The sequence below is a fragment of the Carassius carassius genome, chromosome 32, assembly GCF_963082965.1.
Source record: "Carassius carassius chromosome 32, fCarCar2.1, whole genome shotgun sequence".
Lineage (NCBI taxonomy): Eukaryota > Metazoa > Chordata > Actinopteri > Cypriniformes > Cyprinidae > Carassius > Carassius carassius.
The window spans coordinates 27,999,922-28,026,369 of record NC_081786.1 but is presented as its reverse complement, the minus strand read 5'-3'; the positions used below and the strand labels follow the sequence as shown (position 1 = coordinate 28,026,369).

Genomic DNA, 26,448 nt, shown 5'->3' with positions numbered 1-26,448 from the left:
GTAATTAATTTTGTAACGATACACTAATGCGTAATTCAAAATGGCCGACGCCCAAAATGGCTGACGTTGGAAAACCATTCAGAAGTTTTGTATCTCCTGACCACTAGGTGGCACTGCGCCAAAACACTGCAGGTAGTCTCAGGTCATTCTTGTTATATAACACACTAAGCCAAACCATTGCCGAGATATATCATCACATGCATTTTTGCGTGCTTTTTGTCAAATTTGTTCATGTGTCATTCGAGAATGGTTGGACAAATCAACTAGAATTCCACAACTTTTTGCCAGCATGGTCTTAAGATGGCTCTGGTTAATGTTGGGACTGTCCTCTATCAGTGTGCCAATGTGGCGAGGTGAAGGATCGGGTAAATTACGATTACAAAATGAAGAGCAGACTACGCCACCCCGTTTCACTAAACGGAGAAATTTATACAAGACACGCTGGTTCGTGACCACAGACGACAAGAGACGTGGATCAGAATACAAAAGAATACTTTTTTTATTTTATCAACAATAATTTAATATATAAAAACTTTGAGGTGAACAAAAGTTTTGCACTGTTAAGTGTGCACCAGGCCAGAAATAAAAAAAAATAAATAAATAAAGAACACAAAAACACTTTTGGGCTGAGGCTTGCCAGCAGAGAGCTAGCTGGACAGTGAGTCTCCTAAGATCACACCACTCATCAAATTCCACTCCACACAACACTCCCACTCACTAGGTGAAAGACACACAGGTGCCAACGGCAAAACACTCTGTGAAGGAACCACCACCAAAAGAGGACAGACAGCTAGCTTCCCTGCACGAGGCGGGCCTTCAGCTCCTGAAAGAAGCAAAAAAACAATATAATATACTTTCACAGTTGGCTGCAAACGTATGAAACGATAATAAAACAAATTCAACAAAGAAATCAACACTCTGCAAATTACTGGGCACAGTAGTTAACCTGGCTGGTGGTGACCTAGAAGGTTCACAATATGGCCACGTTTCAGCAGCCAAAGGCTATGAACAAGAGTGAAATGAACCACAAAAAAAATACAATTAAACATTAAATCACAGAAATCAAATTCGCACAGGGTGAAGAGCTCAAGGATAACCAAACGGCTGGTGGTGATATACATTAAGTGGGGCTAAATTATACCATCACATGTAGCTACATCATGCATGGACGGACAGCTCGAAAACTAGCCACACACTAGTACCACCAGCGTTTACAACCATATGCAGATGCAATATAAACTAACGGAAACAAATAATGAATCACGATGGTCACAGTGATATTAAATGGCAGCAGAACAAAACAGTGCCATCTTAGCTACGTTGTCAATGGAGCATTTTGTCCCCAGTCCACAGTGATGAACCGCTCACAAGTGGTTTAATGCACTAAAAAAAAAAAATGAAAACAATTAATAAATGAATGTGGTTAGATTTACCTACCCAATGGTAGTTGTAGACCCACAAAAGATTCAGTTACTCACACGCAGTCTCATTCACAATAGGCAACCTGCAAGTGTACAGAGATGTTGCATCTGCTCAAACACATTAGCCGCGCTATGATGGAAACATGGGTTTACCGGAGATCACATCAAAACAAACGTTAGTCTGTCAGAATAAACATACCTCGGATAGGAACAGCCTGCACCCAAAAGCAACGTCGCATTGATTCGAACAGTAACCTGGCTAAAACATGTACACATTCACTATTGACGTGGGAATGCATTAGCAACAACATTAGCCAAACAGCTAGGTACATACCTCCCATGGAACTGCGCACGCACCCACAACAACGTCCGTGACGATGACGTATACCCAGGTGGCCTGTGCCCGGTTGCATGAAACTCCTTAAGCTAAGAAATCCCTTAGATATAAGGTTAAGGGTACCCTTAGTGAAACTTGGGTTGCAAGAAAAAACCCTAAGGGTTTCCTTAAGGAACTTAAGGCTGTTATTAAGTTTTTCCCCTTAATTATCTAAGTGTTCCCTTAAGCGTTGCTACAAAGTCCTTAGTGGCCATTTCACCTTAATAAATTTAAGGGACCAAAATAGCTCCCTTAAGTCAACTTAAACTCAAATTACGATGGCTGATTTAGTGTTAATTGAAGAGGAGGAAATACCAAGGCGTGTTTTTAATGATCGTAATAATCTTGGAGACGATGAATGGTTGATGAAAGGCTGAAAAGTATTATTATTATTATTATAACCACGAAAACAATAATTGCCTTTTCCTCCTCTGTCCAGTTTGGTTTACGTTTTTTGTTTTCTGTTATGTTTGTACTTTCCATAGCACTAATATATTAATACAAGTGTGATTTTAGCAAGGGTTTGGCTTTGTGGTTCGTTATGTTCTGTTTACTGTTAGAGGTAGTAACTATAGCAACCACGGCGATCTTTGCCATATGTTGTCAGAAACTACTGTGAAACGCTTAGTATAAACACTTAGGTAAGGGTGACAGTTAAGAGGTTTCTTGCAACGCTCTTAATGAAATCCCTTACCTCAGGGATTTTTTCTCCCTCAGGGAAACCCTCATTTAAAGAGTTTCATGCAACTGGGCACTGAACTCCGCCTTAAGTAAGCCAGAGGTGGCTGCCGATAGGCTGTCACCCCCGTCACCCAAAACACAAATCACAGGGCGGAATCCAGCCCGCCTTGCCACACCAAGTTTCATAACTTTCCCGCAATCGGTTCTATGGGCTGCCCTAGTGAAGAAAAAGAAGAAGAATGCCACTGAAAACAATAGGTGCCTAAGCACCTTTAGTGCTTGGCCCCTAATGATCTGGGCTGTCAGAGGGGGTAAAAGCACCCAGGGGCGAATCGCAGAATTTAACCATGCTATGACAGGGGGAACACCATTTAAACTATTTAAACTATTTAAACTATTTAAATAAAAAAAAAAAAATAAATAAAGAACACAAAAACACTTTTGGGCTGAGGCTTGCCAGCAGAGAGCTAGCTGGACAGTGAGTCTCCTAAGATCACACCACTCATCAAATTCCACTCCACACAACACTCCCACTCACTAGGTGAAAGACACACAGGTGCCAACGGCAAAACACTCTGTGAAGGAACCACCACCAAAAGAGGACAGACAGCTAGCTTCCCTGCACGAGGCGGGCCTTCAGCTCCTGAAAGAAGCAAAAAAACAATATAATATACTTTCACAGTTGGCTGCAAACGTATGAAACGATAATAAAACAAATTCAACAAAGAAATCAACACTCTGCAAATTACTGGGCACAGTAGTTAACCTGGCTGGTGGTGACCTAGAAGGTTCACAATATGGCCACGTTTCAGCAGCCAAAGGCTATGAACAAGAGTGAAATGAACCACAAAAAAAATACAATTAAACATTAAATCACAGAAATCAAATTCGCACAGGGTGAAGAGCTCAAGGATAACCAAACGGCTGGTGGTGATATACATTAAGTGGGGCTAAATTATACCATCACATGTAGCTACATCATGCATGGACGGACAGCTCGAAAACTAGCCACACACTAGTACCACCAGCGTTTACAACCATATGCAGATGCAATATAAACTAACGGAAACAAATAATGAATCACGATGGTCACAGTGATATTAAATGGCAGCAGAACAAAACAGTGCCATCTTAGCTACGTTGTCAATGGAGCATTTTGTCCCCAGTCCACAGTGATGAACCGCTCACAAGTGGTTTAATGCACTAAAAAAAAAAAATGAAAACAATTAATAAATGAATGTGGTTAGATTTACCTACCCAATGGTAGTTGTAGACCCACAAAAGATTCAGTTACTCACACGCAGTCTCATTCACAATAGGCAACCTGCAAGTGTACAGAGATGTTGCATCTGCTCAAACACATTAGCCGCGCTATGATGGAAACATGGGTTTACCGGAGATCACATCAAAACAAACGTTAGTCTGTCAGAATAAACATACCTCGGATAGGAACAGCCTGCACCCAAAAGCAACGTCGCATTGATTCGAACAGTAACCTGGCTAAAACATGTACACATTCACTATTGACGTGGGAATGCATTAGCAACAACATTAGCCAAACAGCTAGGTACATACCTCCCATGGAACTGCGCACGCACCCACAACAACGTCCGTGACGATGACGTATACCCAGGTGGCCTGTGCCCGGTTGCATGAAACTCCTTAAGCTAAGAAATCCCTTAGATATAAGGTTAAGGGTACCCTTAGTGAAACTTGGGTTGCAAGAAAAAACCCTAAGGGTTTCCTTAAGGAACTTAAGGCTGTTATTAAGTTTTTCCCCTTAATTATCTAAGTGTTCCCTTAAGCGTTGCTACAAAGTCCTTAGTGGCCATTTCACCTTAATAAATTTAAGGGACCAAAATAGCTCCCTTAAGTCAACTTAAACTCAAATTACGATGGCTGATTTAGTGTTAATTGAAGAGGAGGAAATACCAAGGCGTGTTTTTAATGATCGTAATAATCTTGGAGACGATGAATGGTTGATGAAAGGCTGAAAAGTATTATTATTATTATTATAACCACGAAAACAATAATTGCCTTTTCCTCCTCTGTCCAGTTTGGTTTACGTTTTTTGTTTTCTGTTATGTTTGTACTTTCCATAGCACTAATATATTAATACAAGTGTGATTTTAGCAAGGGTTTGGCTTTGTGGTTCGTTATGTTCTGTTTACTGTTAGAGGTAGTAACTATAGCAACCACGGCGATCTTTGCCATATGTTGTCAGAAACTACTGTGAAACGCTTAGTATAAACACTTAGGTAAGGGTGACAGTTAAGAGGTTTCTTGCAACGCTCTTAATGAAATCCCTTACCTCAGGGATTTTTTCTCCCTCAGGGAAACCCTCATTTAAAGAGTTTCATGCAACTGGGCACTGAACTCCGCCTTAAGTAAGCCAGAGGTGGCTGCCGATAGGCTGTCACCCCCGTCACCCAAAACACAAATCACAGGGCGGAATCCAGCCCGCCTTGCCACACCAAGTTTCATAACTTTCCCGCAATCGGTTCTATGGGCTGCCCTAGTGAAGAAAAAGAAGAAGAATGCCACTGAAAACAATAGGTGCCTAAGCACCTTTAGTGCTTGGCCCCTAATGATCTGGGCTGTCAGAGGGGGTAAAAGCACCCAGGGGCGAATCGCAGAATTTAACCATGCTATGACAGGGGGAACACCATTTAAACTATTTAAACTGAACTGAGTTGACATCACTGAATTCAGTGATGAACTGCCTTTTACTGTCATTTTGCATTATTGACGCACTGTTTTCCTAATTAATGTTGTTCAGTTGCTTTGACACAATCTTTTTCTTTAAAGCACTATATAAATAAAGGTGACTTGACTTGACTTGACCACTAAATGCACTGTAAATAAAAGTGCACAACAAAGAGAATTTCCCGCAGGTGACTGAAGAAAACTAAAAGCACATATAGCAGCAATCGTTTGGCTCCAAAGCAAAAATCTGATTAAGTGGATACATACCGTCATGGCCATCTTCTTATATACTGGTATGGATGGAGGAGTGGCTGGGCATACAAATTTCACCAAGGGAAACCCCAAGCATCAGTATCAACATAACTAGAGCATGACTAACTGAAAGGGAACCATGGTTACATGATTTTTTTATTATCATTAACATCACAAAAGTTTTCTGAGTGAATATAATTTCTTTAGAGAATGCTAAAGTTTTGTGAGCAAATGCAAAAGCATTTAAATATTTTTTTTTTCTTCAATTCCCACACAAAAGTTTTGCGAGTGAACTCAAAAGTTTCTAGAGCGAACACTAAAGCATTGAAATATAATTTTTCCTGAAATATAATTTTACATGAAAACAATGCAAAAATAGTTACATAATAGACCTCAAAATATTATGTCCTCGTGATATATTTCATGATATGAGAACTCACTCAGTTTTTTCCTCAAAACTTTGAATACTGGCTTTCACATTACTGTAAGCCGCCCTGCGGGATTTCAACTCAGTGTCCACCTGAGAAACTTGCTAACATACATACAAACACACACACACACACACACACAGCCACCCACATAAACATTTATACAATAGAACAGGCACACAGAAACAAATAGTTGTAATTGTTTAAAAAGGTGTTTTATATAAGGTGTATACTTTAGAGATGATGTCAGCGAGGGTTTTCAGAGGTTGTGCTGTGGGGTATTTGGCTCTGTCCCATTGAAAACAGGTCACATATGTTGCCAGATCCACTGAAACATCAAGAAACAATTAAATGCTGTTAGCAGAACTGTGGCATAATTACAACAGCAGGCAGATAAAGTGATTTCTCATTAACTATACAGAATGGGTCCTTTAATAAATTGTGTGGAACAATGAATAAGAAACCCCAAATTTCCTCAATTAACTGCTTAAATTCTTCTAACTCAGTCAGATTTACTGAATAGAAACCTTTCACTTAGTGTGGCATCAATCTCAACAGACATTCAAATCTTCATAAAGGCCTATACTGCAAAATAACAAATTTCAGTGTTCTGTTGTTCAGTGTTCTACTGAATTCAATGGATATAAAATTATTCCCATGTCACATGTGACACATTTTATGTAATGTGACAGAAAAAGTAACATCAGTAACATACATAAGACCAAAGATCCTTATTCTTCAGCTATAATAAAGTAGTTCATTCTAAATTGTTACATCAAGCATACATGTAGCAATTAGTGAAAGCAGTCAGTAAAAGAGCATAAACATAAACTGATCTTCACTGGTGCTACCCACAAGGAAGATAACACCGTTTTACAAAATGTCTGCTCCAAGGTATGAAACCACACAAGGCTGTGCACATACATTTTGAGGGGCAGTGGCCCAAACCAAAAAAAAGGGGCACAAGGAGGGTGGATGCTTGTTAATACAAATTATCCAGTTGTTGCAAATATACAATTAAAAGAGAAGACAGCACACTCTGTGATAACTGACTTTATTGTAGATGTTTTAATTAGAGTGGGCTCTCCCTCACTCTCTGAGCCTGCTTCTGCCTCATCTTAAATGAAAGTTAGAGGTGAGTGGGGTAAGTTGACCCACCCCCTGCATCTTGGGAGCTGTACACTTTTACTTTCATGTGACTATGTATATTGGAACCACTCATCATTTCTGCCAGACTGTGAAAAGGAGAAAAACATTGGGAGAATGGAAAGCACCATGATCGTAGCCAAGGTTTGAAAATTTGTGTGGACTGGGTGGGAATTGTGCTATAAGAACCTCACTCATTTATATTTACTAAACACTTTAAAAGAGACAGATATGTAGATGTTTGTGAAAGATGTTTTCTCTGTTTTGGATGAATAAGCATTGTTAAATTATATCACATTGCACCATTTCATTAGTTTAGGGTATATCATTTTATCAGTTGTTTATTATTAACTCATCAACATAGGCCTGTTAATGTTGTAGTTTTCATTAATAACCATTGCTATATAGATAATAACTTTGTCTAGTGCCCTTATGAATGTTGTTGGCATGACTTATAAGGATTTACAAAATGTAACTACAATGTTAAATAGCACAGATCTCTGCAATAGTGTTATATGCTACTGTTTTGATAGCGTTAATAACATTTCTGACAGTTAATGTCAAGATTTTTTTTTTTTTTTTTGCGTTTGCTTTATTGTATGTTGTATCCTGTCAGCATAAACATGTCTATGGGCTCTTTTGATTAATATCAGATATTGCTATGACAGATATTGCAGATATTGCTATGACAGCAACCAAAAATAAATAAATAAATTATATACATCTATATATTTCCTTATATAGTTGTATTGAGGATTGAGGAAGTGGCATGTCTCTTATACATTGTCTGTGGCTTAGCTCAGCTGATGTGTTTCCTGCAAAAGAAGATCAGGGTCCTCCACCAAGCAGAGGGGCATTGGAGACTCTGTTGTGCAAGGGCTCGAAGACGTGCTGCTTTTATAGCTGATCCCTTTAAGTTTACTAAAGAGTTGCTGGGACAGAAGCACAGTGGAAAGCTGGTCTGTTCCAATCCTCATAAGCTCGTTCAGCATACACTGACAATGTACTATATCCCCAGCAGAATTACAGACCTCATCAATGATAATTACAGCAATTTCAGGATGAAGGTCTCTCCAGGACCAATGACATAAAGCTGGCACAAGGTTGAGATTGGGATCATTGGGATCACCAGCATGCACACTGTGCTCCAAGCAAGGATCCCTGGAGCATATTTTTAGCTGCTGCCCAAGGGCACTTGGAGAAGGATGTACCAATGGAGGTACGATTAAGTCCTGAAAACCATTGCTGAAGTTATCAGCACTGGAGTTGAAAGGGCAAAGTGGCCCCGACCCTCCAAGCAGAGAATTAACTTAGTCAGAGTTGGAGAGCAGCCTACTTCAATGTAGAGGAAAAATGCAGGCATACAGGCCTCTGCAAAGGACCAGCAACTGCTAGTGGACCTACAAAAAACAGCTGAAGTTCTCTAGTCATATTGTAGCTACCACTCTGCTACCAAACATCATCCTCATATCGTAATCCACAAAACAAGTTGTGCTGCTGGAACTGGCCATCCGTTGGGAAGATGGCTTGGAAGAAGCTTTTGAAAGGAAGCTCTCCAAGTATGAAGGACTCGTCAGCAACAGCAAGCAGGCAGGATGGAGAGCGATGTGCATCCCAGTCGAAATGGATGTAGGGGGTTTGCAGCACGTTCTCTGGCCAGAGCCTACAGAGTGCTGGGCATTGAGGGAGCGAGAGGAGGGTAGCTATATGCAGCATTATTTTAGCAGCAGAGAGAGCTTCAAGTTGGCTAAAAAGAGGAGAGCCATGGAGTAGTAAATAACCAGCCAGCTGGACACAAGCTGGTGTCTGATCAGCCCCAGGTGGGTAACCTGGACGAGGGTGTATGAATATGAAAATAATTATTTTTAAATGTAAAACTTTTAATTTGCCAATATTACAAAGTGCATATTTGTTCAAAAAGTGTGTTAGGAAACAGTTGTGAACCTGTCTCTTTTTCAGTAAATATAAGTATTTCCTTAATATTTTATTAGCAGTTTTGAAAAAAAAAAAAATATATATATATATATATATATATATATATATACAGTACAGACCAAAAGTTTGGAAACATTACTATTTTTAATGTTTTTGAAAGAAAATTTATTATTTATTTTTTTTATTTAAAAATGTATTTATTTATTTATTTATTAATTTATTATTTATTTAATAAAGAATTTATTTGATCAAAAATACAGAAAAAAATTAAATATTGTGATATATTATTACAATTTAAAATAATTGTTTTTAAATTTATTATACTTTAAGTTATCATTTATTTCTGTGATGCAAAGCTGAATTTTTAGGATCATTATCACATGATCCTTTAGAAATCATTCTAATATGATGATTCATTATCAAAGTTGGAAACAGTTCTGCTGCTTAATATTTTTTCAGAACATGTGATACTTTTTTAGGATACTTTGATGAATAAAAGGTAAAATAAAAAAAAAAAGATGCTATGTTTTTAAAAAATAAATATTTTGTAATAACAATATACACTACTGGTCAGTAATTTGGGGTCAGTAATTTTTTTTCTTTCTTTCTTTTAAATAAAATCAATACTTTTATTCAGCAAGGATGTTAAATTGATAAAAAGTGATAGTAAAGAAAATATATTATTAGAATATATATTATTAGAATTTTTTTTTTTAATAAATGCAGTTCTTTTTAACCTTTTATTGATCAAATATATTAGACAGCAGAACTGTTTCCAACACTATAACCAATTGGTATATTCCAACCAATAATAAATCAGAATATTAGAATGATTTCTAAATGATCATGTGATAGACTGGATGTTACATGTGACACTGAAGGCTGGAGTAATGATGCTGAAAATTCAGCTTTGCATCACAGGAATAAATTATTTTTTTAAAGTATATTCAAAAAGAAAAATATTATTTTAAGTTGTAATAATATTTCACAATATTCCTGTTTTTTCTGTATTTTTGATCAAATAAATGCAGGCTTGATGAGAAGAAGAAACTTTTTATATATATATATATATATATACTTTTAATATTACAAGTGCACTTTCGATACAATTAAGTGCACTTCATTTAAGTTTGAAAAGACATGCTAATAGCTTTACACCAGCAGTACTAGCTCAGAAAGTTAGCTTGCAGATGTTAGCGTACCTCGTATTGTCTGGAAGTACGATTTCAGTGGTGCCTGGTGGTCTTTCTGGAGTCCTGTGCTCTGCTGATAATATTAACAAAGCATTACTGAGACTTTTGATTAAAAATCAAAGAAATTAGACAACCTTGCAAGACAATGATCATTTGCATGCATTTGCATGTTGTGTAACACTTCCATTAAGCCATGTTTATATCTTATGTAACTTGATCTCGCAGTGAACATGACCTGGCTCAGAGGAGGTGGCCTTCTGCTAATGAGCTCTTCTCTGCTTTCGTATGGAACAGGTTTAGCCGTTACAGAGGAGTGCACTCCACATTCACTTACCTTGGTTGGCCAGCATGCTCTCCAGGAGGTTTCTACTGAACTCTACCATCACCTCACCCAAATACTGAGAGGTCTGACGCATCACACTGTGTTACAGTGGTACAAGAAAATGCAGAAGAGTGATATGTTGGTTAAGGGTCTATACTTGAAGAGTAGTTAATGTAAAGTGTTTACTGGACACTGGTTCTATGGTGACAACAATCACAGAGTCCCTTTTTAAGGAAGTCTTTCAGCATTGGGGAGCACCTAGGCTCAAGTCATTGTGGGTGGTTGGCTTTAAAATCTGCCAATGGTTTAAATATCCCCTATGTTGGATATTTAGAGCTGGATATCCAGGTACTGGGTAGAACCTTTCCAGGACAGGGTTGTTTTGGTGGTGAAGGATGTGCCTGGAACATTACAACAACATTCCATTCCTGGGCTGTTAGGAATGAATGTCATTTCTCAGTGTTATAGGGAGTTGTTTGCACAACAGGGTGAGGATTTATTTGCTTCTCTAGGTGCTGTTAAGTCAGAGGCCTGTTGGGAGTCCATGCTCCGCTACTGTCGCCACCAAGATGTGTGCCATTTAATAGAGTTGTTCCGATTCCGATACTAGTATCGGAAATGTCACCGATACCACAACAAATTCTGGCATCGGCGAGTACATGAACCCATATACCGATCCAATACCATTTTCTTAAACAAGACCTAGTTATGACCGCTAGCTTTGCCTAACTGCTGCACGGTTCTTCTTCGCTTCCTGTTTAGAGCAGCGAAGAAGAAATGAAAACGCGTTAGCAGCACTGATATATATATGACTGGATCGCTCATCGCGTTCTAAACTGCCAACAGACAGTGAAGCCGCTTCTAGATTATAAATCAGTGGTCAGCATAATGTCCGCTGTTTAGCAGTATTTCAGACAAGACCAACCAGACAGTAAAATATACTGACTCCGACTCCTGAGTACATTCGGTGCCCGCAGCTGCGTTCAGTCACTTCCGTGTTAGTCTAAGCGCAGGGCTCCAGACTGTAGCCGAATATATATACTAGTGTCTGTGAATATTAAACTGCAAAATACTATTTAAATATCACTCCTGCAAATTCTACATCTCTGTGGGTGACGGGCGAGATGCGCGGGAGCTCGCTGTTTTGTAGTCTCTGCCGTGTGTCACTATATGAGGACACGAACACATAAACCGTCACTTCATGAGAATTTACCGTTTCATTTGAGAAAACAGTCATATCATAAACACAGACACTCAAAGATCTTCATGGCAACCAATCAAAATAAATGTTCGGTTTAATGTGAGTAAATTGACCATATATTAAGCTACTGTTGTAGCTTACAGTAGATTTAGCTATGTCTCTATGTAGTGATAATAATACGTCTCTATTAATAATAATAATTATGCCTAAACGGTTGCTTGTTTTTTACTTGTTTTGTTGTTAAGAGATTATCTGATTAATATACCATTTTTTATATTCCTAGACTTATTTGTTGCAGTTTTTATACAGTTATATTGTAAAACTGTTTAGAGTGTTAGATTTTTGGCTGCATTTGAAGTTCTTTTTTGCTTAAGAAAATAAATAATATTTCTGTCAAATTCATGTCAGATAATAAAAATACTGTAATAAATACATTAGTTCACCATGTATTTGTTCATGTTTTATCAAGGGATAAGTCTGAAGCACACCATAAAATAATTCTAGCAATTTACACAGGGCTAGTAGTATATACAGCTGTATATACAGATACACACCCAGGTATCGGCTCAGTACTCGGTATCGGCCGATACGCTGAGCCCAGGTATCGGAATCAGTATCGGGAAGAGTAAAAGGGTATCGGAATATCTCTAACATTTAACTCATGAGGGTCATGGAGCAAATATTTGGTGATCAGAGCTTTCACTCAGTTCTTTTATATCTGGATGATGTCATAATATTTTCTTCTTCTGTGGCCCATCACTTGCAGAGGCCAGAGATGGTCCTCAGCCGACTCCAACAGAAAGGGCTTAAAGCAAAGCTGAGTAAGTGCCACTTTTTCAGGAGGGAAGTGCAGTACTTGGGACGTTGCGTGTCAAAAGAAGGTGTGGCCACTGATCCAGAAAAGGTATCTGCTATGAGTAACTGGAGGAGGCCTGTCACCGAAGTCCAATCATTTCTTGGATTTTGCAGCTATTACTATCGCTCCATTAATGGGTTTGCTCAGTTAGCAGCTCCACTTCACCAACTAGTGGCAGACGTAATTAAAACTGCAAAGATGAGTAGGACCAGGCCAGCTGCTGTCCTATACCGTTGACAGTATGTGGACTGAAAAATGTGAGAGAAGTTTCACTGAGTTGAAGAGGATGTTTACAAGTGCTCCCATTTTAGCATTCACTGATTTCACCAAGCCCTTTGTCTTGGAGATAGATGCTAGTCACCAAGGGCTAGGTGCAGTCCTGTCTCAGGAGAAGGAGGGAAAATTGAGACCAGTGTCATATGCTAGTCGCTCATTGCATGGTTCAGAGCGTAACATGGAGAATTATTGCTCCATGAAGCTGGAGTTCTTAGCATTAAAATGGGCAGTTTTGGAAAAATTCAGAGAGTATTTGTGTGACAAGTGGGGTGGGGCCAAGAGCCGTGGGAACGAAGCGAGGCCGGTATAGTGATTTGGAAATGAGCGACACCTGCTCCACTCACCGATCTTCTCCGTGGGACTCAAGACTGGTGAGTGGAGCAGGTGTCACTCATTTCCAAATCACTCCACTGGCCTCGCTCCATTCCCACGGCTCTCGGCCCGCTCCAATCAAATGTACAGTTTACACTGATAATAACCCTTTAAAGTAATTTTCAGACCCTGAAGCTGGGGTCTACTGAACAAAGATGGGTTGCCTAGTTGGCAGCTTTCAACTTCACTGGACACTACCGACCAGGTAAAAATATAACTCTCTCTCTTGCCAGTACAACATGCAGGCAGAGACAACAGATCTGGAGACTGACCAGCTGAGAATTGAACCTTACCATCCCCTCGTCCACGATAGAGCTGAGGGAGCTATATCTCACCAAATTTGAGTCATTCCAAGTCGATCCAATGCTGAACTGGCAATGTTGCAGGAGGTGGATCCTGTTTTGAAAGACTTTCTGTCTCTTTGGAGACTAGTAAGGCCTCCCAGCAAGGAACAGCGGGCCAAACTCACCAAGGATGTACAACATCTGTGGGCGGCAGTGGCTCAGTGGTTCATGTAGGTTGTCTACAAACCGGAAGGTTGGTGGTTCAATCACCGGCTCCACCTGACCATGTGTCGAGGTGTCCTTGAGCAAGACACCTTACCCCAGCTGCTCCCGACGAGCTGGATGGCGCCTTGAATGGCTGACACCGCAGTCTGTGTGTGAATGAGTGTGTGAATGGGTGAATGTGAGGCAAATTGTAAAGCGCTTTGGATGGCCATGTGGTCTGTTGAAAGCACTACATAAATGAAGTCCATTTACCATTTATCTGCTCCGGCAGTGGGATCGTATCCTGGAGAAGGACGGCCTGCTGTACTGGAAGGCAACTGCCCCTCATGGAGAGCCATACACCCAACTACTCCTGCCCCAGTGTCTTCACCAGGAATTTCTCCTGGTTCTCCATGACCAACATAGACATCAAGGAGTACAGCGAACTACTGACTTGGTGAGGCAACGGTGTTACTGGCCAGGGATGCGAGCGGAAATTGAGTAGTACTATCAGAACTGCCTGTGCTGTCTAAAGCTTTCCATCCTAAAGTCAAGACTTACCAGGGGGTTCTGCTGGCAGGTCAGCCATTAGAAGTACTTGCCATGAACTTTACCCTACTTGAGTCTGCAAAAGATGGCAGTGGAAATGTCTTGGTAATGACAGATGTTTTCTCAAAATACACTCAGACAATCCCAACCAAAGACCAAAGTTCCAGTACAGTGGTGAAGATCCTAGTTGACTGTTGGTTCAGCCACTTCAGAGTGCCTAAACGGATACATTCCGACCAAGGGAGAAACTTTGAGAGTGTACTCACTGCACAGTTGTGTCAGCTATTTGGGATTGAAAAGTCTAGAACAACAGCATACCATCCCCTAGGGAATGGCCAATGCGAGCGATTTAACAGGACCCTCCATGACCTCCTCCGATCACTCAATATGGAAAAGAAAAGGGCGTGGCCAAAGTAAATCTCTCAGTTGGTCTGGGCATACAACATTTCTACCCACCGCTCCACTGGTCATTGCCCTTACTCGTTAATGTTTGGCGTGCCACCTCAATTCCCTATTGATTTCCTCTTAGGGGCTAATGACACTGAAGAAACAAGCTCTTGGGATGAATGGGTCATAAGGCATCAGGAACGGCTTCAGAAGACTCGTGAACTAGCCCGCAAGAACATGGAGAAGGCAGCAGATTACAGATTACCGGCAGTGAAACCACAACCAACAGGTGTGTGATAAGGCCAACTGGTCTACTTAAAAGATCACCGCTGCCAAGGTCATCGTAAGATCCAGGATGTCTTGTCACCAGCACTGCACAAAGTCGTCGGGACACCGACTGGCCCTGGTGGGCCCTACACTGTCACATTGGCTGATGGAACTGGTAATGTCAGGCAAATCCACAGAACAGAGATTAGAGCATCACAGTTGGTTATTATACCATCAGTACTAAAGGTCCCTCAGCCATCCACAAAAACTACTTACCCAGAAGGTAATTCAACTTGCAGTGATAAAGTTGTCCTTACCTGGATAGAAGAACCAAAACCTACTCCAATAGCTGCTGTCACTCCAGATCCGCCATCAACTGCCCCCAATGAAGTTGCAGAAGTATCTGTGGGAGAGGATGAGGGTTGGGATGAGGACGATGATGATGAAAGGGGTGAGGGGCACCCCCAACTTCAAGACAGGTCACTAGGCGGGTAACAGCTGGAAAACACAAGAATCCTCACAATCTGCCAAGGTCCACAGTATCCAATGCCAATGTGGGGGTGGTAAGGGCTGCTGCATTCCTTGGAGCTGAGGTTTGATCATCGGGGGGTAACGAAACCTTTTAGGGGGGAGTGAGTGTGGGGATCTACACAGGGCGGCACACAACATAGCTGCATCACTTTCACACAACACCCAGGATCACATGATGTCTTGGGAAGTCACATGACCAATTAGGAAGTGATAAGTGTCTGCTGGCTGTGAGTCAGATTCTCTTTGTGTTGGTGCTGGACACTGTTGTGTGCGTTGGGCTTCCTTTTCATGTAGGTAGTGTTCGTCATGGTAGAGCATGTTTAATCACTGCCATTTGAATTTTAATATTTATTTCATTTTATCATGGTAATTTCTAGAAGCATGTGTCTAATCTTCATAGAGGACACAGGATTCTGCATTGAGTATTAACATTTGTTGTGATCACCTCATTGTGACCTGAGCTGCTTGGCTGCATTGTTAAATGCCGTAATATGCACGTTTTCCACTGATCGTTTCATATCTGCATTTGAACATATTTTAAAAATACTTTTTCTGTCAGTAGCAACGGAATGTTTACCATTTGTCTTCATATGTCAATGAGCTATGGGACAGTTGAGCATACTGAAAAGCAGGCCTATATTTTCTAGCTATGTTTGAGTTGACTATGCTATGCTGTTTAATGAGGCTGGCAACTAACATGATTGTTTTCTCCTGAAAAGGGACCAGGCCAGCCACAGTTTTCTTGTAATTAACATGCATTTCTTCATTGTTTTGGTTTGTTTTTTTGGTTACGTGATTTTGCCTCTGGGCCTACCACCCATGTACCCCACTTGTAGTAGCATTGTTCATTAAATAGTGGTGCTATTAATGCCTGTGGTTCTCCTCTCTAACTATGTCTTCTGCTTAGGCTATCCCTGTACAAGGCCGGATCCACACTGATGCTTTGCCCCTTCTTGCCAAGGGACCACACTGGGAGAGACACTGTTTTGGGGTGTACTTATAACTACAACACGGTGTGAGATTTTGTAGTGGTATCTGAAGATCTTGAGTGTGCAGTGCTTGCTGTGTTGCATGCTTTGTCTGGTGTTGGGTTGCTGTCTCCTGTTTCTATTTTTGTCTCACCAGGGTCCTCCTGAGCAGGGGTTTCGCATTGGCTTATCCGACCTTCCTAGACTGAGGAAAATCCACCAGTTGTTTATAGCAGTATTTAAGTTCCATTTTATTTACACCATTTTCTACACCTTTTGTACTAAATTGCATTAAATTTTAAATACATTTAGATATCTGCCTCTTGTTAACTGTCCCTTTGTGGGGAAAATATAGAATTAACTACACTACATTCAGGGAAGATTTGTGGGTCCTCCTGCCCATCATCAGGGGGTGGTGTAGTCAGACTGTAAAGAAGATTTACTGCTTGACGGGTACCACAAGAAGAAGGACATCCTCAAGAATATGTAGCAGTGGTCCACAAAATTCCTCTACGGATCCAAACAGCATGCTTCATTTGACCACAAAACTGCACATTTCACAGTATGTCAAGTGCCTGGCCAAACTGCTGAACACCCATCATTCATTAAACAACTGCAGAGAAATTTCTTTAAAGCATGTAGTAAAACAGCAAAAGAAACAAACAACGACTTGTCTTGTTCGTTGACAGCCATAGATGGTTCCTCTATCCATTTTTTTTTAAATCAGCAAGACCCTGTCAGGAACTTTTACTGTTCCACAAAGGTTTTTAATACTTACAGTGATTAAGGACTAACAAACCCCAGAATGTCATTCCAAGACTTTATGGAAACAGAGCTCTTTAAGAGGGAACTTGAGGACACAAAGAATAGCTGGAGGAGAGAGGACAGCAAAAATACAAAAGGCCTGAAAATGAACACGTAGGTCGCTTGTGCAGATTGTGTAAAATAGACCTGAAGCAGGGACCAAATAGTCCTCATGTACACACAGGCTTTCCTGTGAAATATGTTTAATTCCCTGCTAAAGTCTTTTCCATTTATCAGCTTCAGAACATGCAGAAAGAAATTACCGGTACCTGGAAAGAGTTAAAAGAGTCTGGATTTCATGAGATGGAAAGAAAGAAATGTTTGACAGAAAAAAAGAAATAAATAATATTCTCTTGCCCCTTAGTAATTTAACCCATGTATATACTGTATATTTTGATGTGTTTATTTTTGAGTGTGAGATAGTAAGTCAATAGTCAATTTTTCTTTCTACTTAATTATTTTGGATCGATATTTACTTGTCTTAAAGAATTTAATAAATATACACCTGAAAATTACAAATTGCTTAATGAATGATGTGTTCCACTTCGTATAACTAATATTTTACTGTTTCTATGGTTTTGTACATTTAATTAATCATTTATTTTTAAGTGTGACAAATTATTCCACAACTCTTATTTCATAATACTTTACTTTGTTTTCCAAAATGGCAAGACACAATTACTCATTTTGCAGCTGCAATGTATTGTTTAAATTGAGAATGTGGTTTGATATTAAGCAAAAAGCTGGGTGAAATAATGGTTTTGACCTGCATGAGTGGGATTCGAACCCCAGTCCAAATAAATGCATGAAAAAACAATCTGATTGGCTGTGACATAATTCCCACTCTTTGGTCAGCTGTTGAAATAATTCGATTTCATTTGCTGTCGCTGAGTTCCAGCTATCCACGGCTGGCCAAAAAGTGCTTGACGAAAATTCTACAACTAAACCATTAAAGCACACTAATATTTGATGCAAATTCATATACGTATTCACTGCTGTGAACTTTGGCCTTTAATTATGCTGTATTTATATCTCTATATATAGGCTATTAAAACAGTAACTTCGCCAGGGGCCCGCGTGTAGTTATTCACTAACGATGGAACCGTGTTGTAAAGTGTTACTAATTATTTAACATTAGACTTCTGAATGTCAGAGCAGCTCTGGTCTTGAAGGGCCACTGTCTCATACAGTTTAGCTCCAGCCCTAATAAAACTCTCCTGTCTTTAGCTTTCTTATAATGCTGAGTAATTTGGATGCAGTATTATTTGTAAAGGTGTTTATCCAACTTTATGTTCTCACTAACTCTGAGTTTCTGTATGAGACTGACACCTAGTGAACATTTCAGTATACACTTGTTTTGCACACGTCTCTCAAACACAAAACCAGGAAACTCAGTTAAAAGAAACTGAAACTGTTCTGCTGTTGAGCTGTTGTTTGTGTGTCTGTATTGCTGTAGACAGTGAAATGGCTGAAGCCAGTGTTTTTTTCAGTGGAGCAGTTCAGCTGTCCAGTGTGTCTGGATCTCCTGAAGGATCCAGTGACCATTCCCTGTGGACACAGTTACTGTATGAGCTGCATTACAGACTGCTGGGATCAAGAGGATCAGAAGAGAGTCTACAACTGTCCTCAGTGCAGACAGATCTTCAGTCCAAGACCTGCTTTAGCTAAAAACACCATGCTGGCTGAAGTGGTGGAGAAACTGAAAAAGACCAAACTAAAAGCTGTTCCTGCTGGATCTGGAGACGTGGAGTGTGACATCTGTACTGGAAGAAAACACAAAGCTGTCAAGTCCTGTCTGGTGTGTCTGGAGTCTTACTGTCAAACTCACTTTGAGCGTCATGAAGAGTTTCGTTCAGGAAAGAGACACAAAGTGACTGATGCCACTGGACGACTGCAGCAGATGATCTGCCAGAAACATGAGAAGCTTCTGGAGGTTTTCTGTTGTACTGATCAGCAATGTGTTTGCATGCTGTGTGCAATGGATGAACATAAAAACCATGAGACTGTGTCAACTGCAGCAGAGAGGACAGAGAAAGAGGTATGAACTGAAATCACACATGTAATGCTGACGCTTCAAGTGTTTCTCCTCACTGCAGTCTCCAGCTGTATCATGAGTGCATCATGTGATCTACTCTCCCATTGGGAGTTACTGCATGACTCTGTGCATTAGAGAATGAGCTCAACTTTACTCACCTTTGACACATCGCTCATGCATCAGAGTAATTGTTTTTGCTGCAAATTGCACTCAGTTTGAACGTCCATTTCTTCACATTAATTCTTGATTGCAGAATAATGATAACAATAAACATATGCCCCTCCTTCATATGTGAGGACTTCATAGAAACTAAATTAAATTAATGATCTTAAAACTCTGAGAAACACTGTAAAGAATATATTTTTTTAATCAAACAGGCAAAATTTTACATGAGTTTATGATATAGTTTGTGTAATATGTGAGGTTTGCTGTTTTGAATGTCTCCTCCAGAAACACTTGAAGGAGACACAGAGTGAAATCCAGCAGAGAATCCAGCAGAGACAGAAAGATCTTGAGCAGCTGAGAGACGCTGTGGAGTCTCATCAGGTGAGTTTGGAGAAGAAGAGAAGTTTGAGACTCAGTTTGACTCCTCTTTCAGTCCCACTGAAGCCGCTGTGAGGAAGCAGTAAGAGCTGATTGTGATGTGTGTCTCACAGCGCTCTGCACAGACAGCAGTGGAGGACAGTGAGAGGATCTTTACTGAGCTCATCCGCTCCATTGAGAGAAGCCGCTCTGAGGTGACACAGCGGATCAGAGATCAGGAAAAGACTGCAGTGAGTCGAGCTGAAGGACAAATGGAGCGACTGGAGCAAGAGATTGAAGATCTGAAGAAGAGAAACACTGAGCTGGAGCAGCTTTCCCACACAGACGATCACATCCATTTCCTGCAGGTAACCCAACTGTAGAGCAGATTACTGAGGACAGTGTGAGATAATGAGGTCTTTGAGTCATGTGTGTTGTTATTCCTGCAGAGTCTTCAGTCTCTCTCAGCTCCTCCTGAATCTACAGAAAACATCTCTGTCAGTTTCCTCTTTTCTTTTGATGGAGTGAGAGAATCTGTCCGTCAGCTGAGACTCAAACTGGAGGATTTCTGCAAAGAGGAGATGAAACAGATATCTGGTAAAATATTAGAGATTCATCTGCTCTCTGTAACGAGACAAACATCATCTAATATCATAAAGAAAATGTGAGAAATGTCTAAGAAATAGATCCAGGTCTCATTTTCTCTCTGAGTGTTTATATCTGTTATTTTCTCAGTCAGTCACATTGTTCCCAGGAGCAGAGAGGACTTCCTACAATGTAAGTCACAGACAAACACAATCACACTCACTAAGACACTTTAACAAGAAAGATTAGTTTGAAGTGACAGAACTAATAGAAAATATTATGTATTCACATTCATCAGGAATCATGTGCAGTGTAGGCAAAGACATTAAAAAATACTAATTATTAATCACTTCTTTAAATTTGCAGTCAGATTACTTTATTGATCATTTTAATAGTAATTTAATAATTAATACTCTAATTAAATCATTTAATTTTAAGTTACTTTCTTAAAACCGCTATGAACCAACATTCAAATACATAAAGTGATAATAATGTGATACCCAATAGTTCATTTATACTTTAATACAGGCGTATCACCATAGCAACAATAAAACAAATCCAATAAATTTCTGAAAATACAGCTTGATATGTTTGTCTGTTCTGTCCATATATCTACAGCTTTCTGTGCTTGTGTGTGAATTGTAGGCCAATATGTGAATGTGCTTCCATTTGTGTTTATGTAAAAAATAATAAATAAATAAATAACCAGGCAAACACAAAACAAACAGAATTAATACATTTTTGAGAAAGCTTTTTTTTTTTTTTTTTTTTTAAATCTGAACAAAGAGTTTTTACAGTTCAGCTACACAAAAAGATAAAGAGGGATTTGGCTTAATTTTAAAGAAAGTTGAGATAGACATGAAACTAAAGAAACAGAAATCCTAGAAATGCAAACTTTTAGTGTGAGAATAATAGTTTGTCATATCAAGCGGTAATGATCAGTCCTGGAGACTGCACTGCTCTCTCTCTAGCTTCTCATTCTGTCACGATAACAAACAGACTGAACTCCCTGTTTCCTCCAGCTGCAGGAGAATAGGAGTGTATGTGGATCACAGAGCAGGAACTCTGTCCTTCTACAGCGTCTCTGACACAATGAGCCTCATCCACACAGTCCAGACCACATTCACTCAGCCGCTTTATCCTGGGTTTAGTGTTGTGGGTTCAGTCAAACTCTCTGATCTGACAACATAAAGACAGACTGTGATTCTCTGTCGATATTGTGTCAGTTTGATTCACAAAATGAGAGCAGAGACAGTGTCGTTAATAACACACAGCAGAAACACTCAACAACACCAAGAATACTCTGGTGAACAGAAAACCAAACCACATACAGAAAAAATTAGAATTTGAATATGCCAGACATTGAGAGATAAAACAATGCACAAGTTGGACTGATCAGTCGACTAATAAGAAATAAATAGCAACCAAAAACTGAGATACTAAACACAGGACAAGAAACTAGACTCAAATGAACCAAAACAGACAATAACTGTGTTTCAGTTCAGATGCTGCATCCTTCGAAAGGCTTTATCTGAAGACCGAATGCATCACAGCAGCGGGAATTAACCTCAGGTCGCTGTCAGGGCAGATGCGCTGCATGTCGCTACATAGGATTTTATAACAGAAAATTCAGATTTATACTTACTATCAAACTAAGTGCTGGGTTTCAACCTAGCTGAACATTGAATGTTACAAAAACACTTAAACGTTGATATCTTACTAAAATATCTAATGTAGTTTATTATGTAGATAAATCAAGGTGCACATATTTAGACAGGTTGTGTTGTTTTCACACTGTTGAGTATCACTTTTTTAAAAGTCCAGTACAAACATTACTGTCACTGATCAACAGCAGCTGTCACACTTGCTAGACGACAAGAGGGATCCTCCGTATGTCAGACTGTCCCATTTAACAACTCTTGTGGCCTTTCAATAACTGTTTTAAGGATCTGTTTGCAGCACCTGAATTGGGATATAGCAAATGTGTTATATAATGTTGCTGATCAAATCTTTGATATACTATACTTGATATAGTACTGTATATCAAGGTAATAACTGACTTTAAAAGATCTGATGAATAGCATACTATAACTGATGTGACCAACCAGAAATAAATAAATAAATAAAACGTCAAGCAACAGTTGGCAGAAGAATGGCATCAGTGTTCTTTTGACTTTACAATAATTGTAACTGCTACCCTATGATGTAGCTACTGTAAGGGTTTTCTACAGGAGAACAGCTGATTTGTCGTAGTAAGTAAATGTTGTTTTATAGCTTGTGGCATTGTAACTGTATCTGTTTATCATTTAATGCCAAAAGCAACCTCTCTCCTGCTTTTTTTATGACATTATTTTTGTACTTTTGTCAAATGACTAAATTATCTGTCATGCCATCCTCTTTACTGTTGCGAAGTGATTTTTATGCTCTTTGGCAGTTTACACTTATACTTCCTGTTGGTGTTGCTGTTCTATCAGTACTGATGATTAAAGGCCCAAATTACAACTAAATGTTGATGTTGTTCAGTTTCTATGTGCTGTATGAATTAATGTTTTTTTGTATGTCCTCTTCAGCTGTATTTGAAGAGTAACTGTATGTGTTCAGATACTCTAGATTGTGTGAACACACACACACACTTAGATGAACTCTCAGATGACATACATCAGGTAAATGAATATTAGTTGTTTTTATCAAGTCAAATGAGAGTCAGTGATTGTGAGTCACAATACAGCAAACCTCAAATTGAGCTGCAAGCATGGCTGGACTGGCCATTGGGCATACCGGGCATTTGCCCGGTGGGCCGACGTGCTTTTTGGGCCGATATCTCATACTTTTTTTTTTTTTTTTTTTTTTCTAAACGGCCCATAAAATGTGTACATCGGCGGCCCATGCGTTTTGTTTTGTTTTGCTTAATTGGCGGCGCTGGGTTTGTGCCGGTGTAATGCATTGGTCAAAGTCAGTGTTAGTTTTTTTTCTGACAGACCCGCCGATGAAACACGTAGATCAGCTCCCATTGGCTCTTTTCTTGATTGACACTGGGCTGGCCCAATCACAACTTTAAACGAGTGAGCGAGCGGCAGCAGTGTCAGTGTGTATCTGTAAAAAAAGATGGAGAAGAAACGCAAGGAATGTGCAGATAAATCATAGACATCATATAAGTAGACGCCCCATCGAACGCTACTGACTATTGGCACGAACGAGCCGTGGAGCCACCATCTTGGACCGGTCGACAGCTCCACTCGGTGTAACTTGTTTGCCAGGTGCAATGAGCTGTCAGCGCATTAAATTAATCATATCTCACTGAATACCTAACTGATTTTGATGCGGGTTTTTTTGCTGCAAAGTTCATTCATGCAGCTATGATACAGGACACATGGTTCAGCATATTTTAATATTCATAATAGGCTTTATAGTTACATATTATATTTTGATATAAGATATAAGTGACCAGACGCCCAAAATCGAAATATGTGAGGTAGAATATTTATAAATCACACACTATAAATATGACAAAGAAGCAGAAACAGATAGTTGCAGTAAAATAAGATATTTTAATAAGTTGAAGAAACAATTAATTATAATTTGTGACATATACACTCTCTCTGGTTCTCTCTCTCTCTCTCTCTCTCTCTCTCTCTCTCTCTCACACACACACACACACACACACACTCTTCTCCCTCCCTCCCTCTCTCTCCTTCTCTCTCTCTCTCACACACACACACACACAAACACACTCTCTCTTTCTCTCTTCTGTGACTGTTGACACTTTAGGAGCTTTTATTGCTGAAGCTTGACGGATCAACCTCTCTGCAGCTCTCAGCACCTTATAATAAGAATACAAATAAATAATACATATTTATATAGCGCTTTACACAGTACTCAAATACACTTTACAGAACAGAGAAAATATGAACAAAGCAACCTTTATATACATTACTTCCTGATATCACGTGCGCAAACACAAAAAACAGTTATTATGTTCTGTCGAACAATGTATTAACTTCAGATTGGATTGTGTTGGTAATAGGCACTTAACGTAACCTAACGCTAAAAGTGAGTTTCGTGCATCTAACAAGTGCTTTTTCGAACTTCTTTCTGATCTGAATAGTAATAGTAAGTTATATGGGAAACACTTGAGTTGAGGGAGGTAACGTTACATAGTCTAACTAACGTTAGCTAGCTACGATTTCAGTACAGTACTATCAAATATCTTTGCTCCTTCTCAATTATCTGGATTTAAGGACAAACTACAACCAATAGTACAATAGTAATGTTAAATCTTCCTTGTGAAAAGTAATCCCGAGCCGTACTTGCGATGGTCCGCCGATTAGAACAGGAAAATGCTGCACAGTTCTCTGGTATCTTAACTGCTGCTACGCAACGAAACTAGGAGTACGACCGGTTCAAGATGGCGGCCGCAAATCTCATCGCCCAGCGGCCAATAGGGCGTCTACCTATATGATGTCTATGAGATAAATAGCGTGAAAAAATAGAACCCGGCCCTTAAAGCAGACACTGTAAACTGTGTAAAAATATATGTTTTCTGACCTTCATCAGCTCCTGTGGCAGATGATGATAGTGAGGTCGGAGGATCAGGAGAGAGATGAGAACGTGTAGAGCCTGCGGTAAGCATAACTACTTTCAAAACACTTAGGCCATGTCATGAGTGTAGATTATTTCCACATCTGCATAGTTGACGATTACCGCAATTCACTAGAAATTTAATAAGAAGCGTTTGTAAACCATGTTTTCCGCCAAAATAAAAGCTTGATGCAGTTTGCGTCCAAATAAAAGATCATGTGCTTATCTCTTTCAAGTATAGAAATTGGTAAAACTAATTAAGAAAGTTTCCTTTATTTTTTTGTGCATTTGTTTTACAAAATATGGCTATTACTGTCATTGGATTAATATTATAACTATTATTATGTATAGGTGTAATGTAAATAGACACTGTAACTAACTTTGAATTTTTCTTTGTTTAATTTGCACACTGAATATGGGTTGGAGCTTTTAATTTTGAACTCTCAAAGTGCACCAGATTAATGAATTTAACATTAAAATGCACAAAATTTTCTCACGGGGGGCATGCCCCCCTAGAAGGACCGAGGACACACCACCATAGTTTTAACAAAAATCCCGTAAGAAACACTGGTATTGCTATGCCAGAGCCGCTTATAGCTTGTTTTAGGATTCACCGCTGTGGAGTATAGTTCAACTGTATTAATAAATATACAATTTTGACTTATTTCATCTATTACTCACTCATTACATGGCATTAGTGGTTTTAATGAATAGGAGTTGGTATGCATATAATTAAGGGCGTGCAAAGATGGGTGGTGTTTATGATCATATAGTGGGCCGGTCTGGGCAAAAATGCCCGGGCCGATTTTTTGTCCCAGTCCAGCCCTGGCTGCAAGGGCTTGAGATTTACCTGTATTTCTGCATGAATTTCTCTCATCTGTTTAAAGGAATATCAAGATCACACTTCATGTCTCAGGTGTTTCTAGTGACTCCTACATACACACACAATTGCATACACATCTACATACAGAGTTTCACAGGCGATTATTACTGTTTTAGGGCTGTCAGATCAATCATGTTATCTCTGCTAACATGAATGATACTGAACATTTAATATTCCTATAAAATATTTTCTTTTACAACTGTGCATTCTGAATAACGCTTTAATATATTTCCTTACCGAGTCCAGTGCTTGTCCAGTGTTTTTCATTTACGGATCATACATAAATTCATAAATGAATTTAACTGATACATTCTTCATCATGTCCCCTTTTGCTTCTGGAAACCCTTGAGGTTCAATTAAATCCAACAATATCTCAGTACTACACTCTAAAAACTGCTGGGTTGAAAACAACCCAATGTGTGTTATTTTGGCAACCCAGCACTGGGTCAAAAAGGGACAAACCCAATGCATGGTTATTTTAACCCAACCAGTTGGGTTATTATGTTTAACCCAGCATGCTGGGTTGCTTTTTTAATGGTTTAAAATTACTACATTGCTAGGCTAAAATGAGCCAAATTAAGCTAGGCATTAAACCTGCAAATCTTGTTCATTTTAAAATCACTATTTCACACAAATAATAACCATCAAAAGGTAAATATTTATTAAAAACAGTCGAAAAGTAACAT

The 26,448-nt window shown here is 39.4% G+C and overlaps 1 protein-coding gene and 1 long non-coding RNA gene across 2 annotated transcripts in view; one reads left to right on the top strand and one right to left on the bottom strand.

Annotated features, from left to right (window-relative positions):
• LOC132113080 (uncharacterized) overlaps positions 1-26,448 on the bottom strand; it is a 216,963-nt gene that overhangs the window by 118,258 nt on the left and 72,257 nt on the right. The gene's annotated exons all lie outside the window — the stretch shown is intronic.
• Positions 18,545-20,645, top strand: LOC132113078 (tripartite motif-containing protein 29-like). The gene is made up of 5 exons (XM_059520893.1): positions 18,545-19,197; positions 19,645-19,740; positions 19,851-20,084; positions 20,166-20,313; positions 20,452-20,645. The coding sequence occupies exons 1-5, from the start codon at positions 18,727-18,729 to the stop codon at positions 20,535-20,537; spliced, it is 1,035 nt and encodes a 344-aa protein (XP_059376876.1). The 5' UTR covers positions 18,545-18,726; the 3' UTR covers positions 20,538-20,645.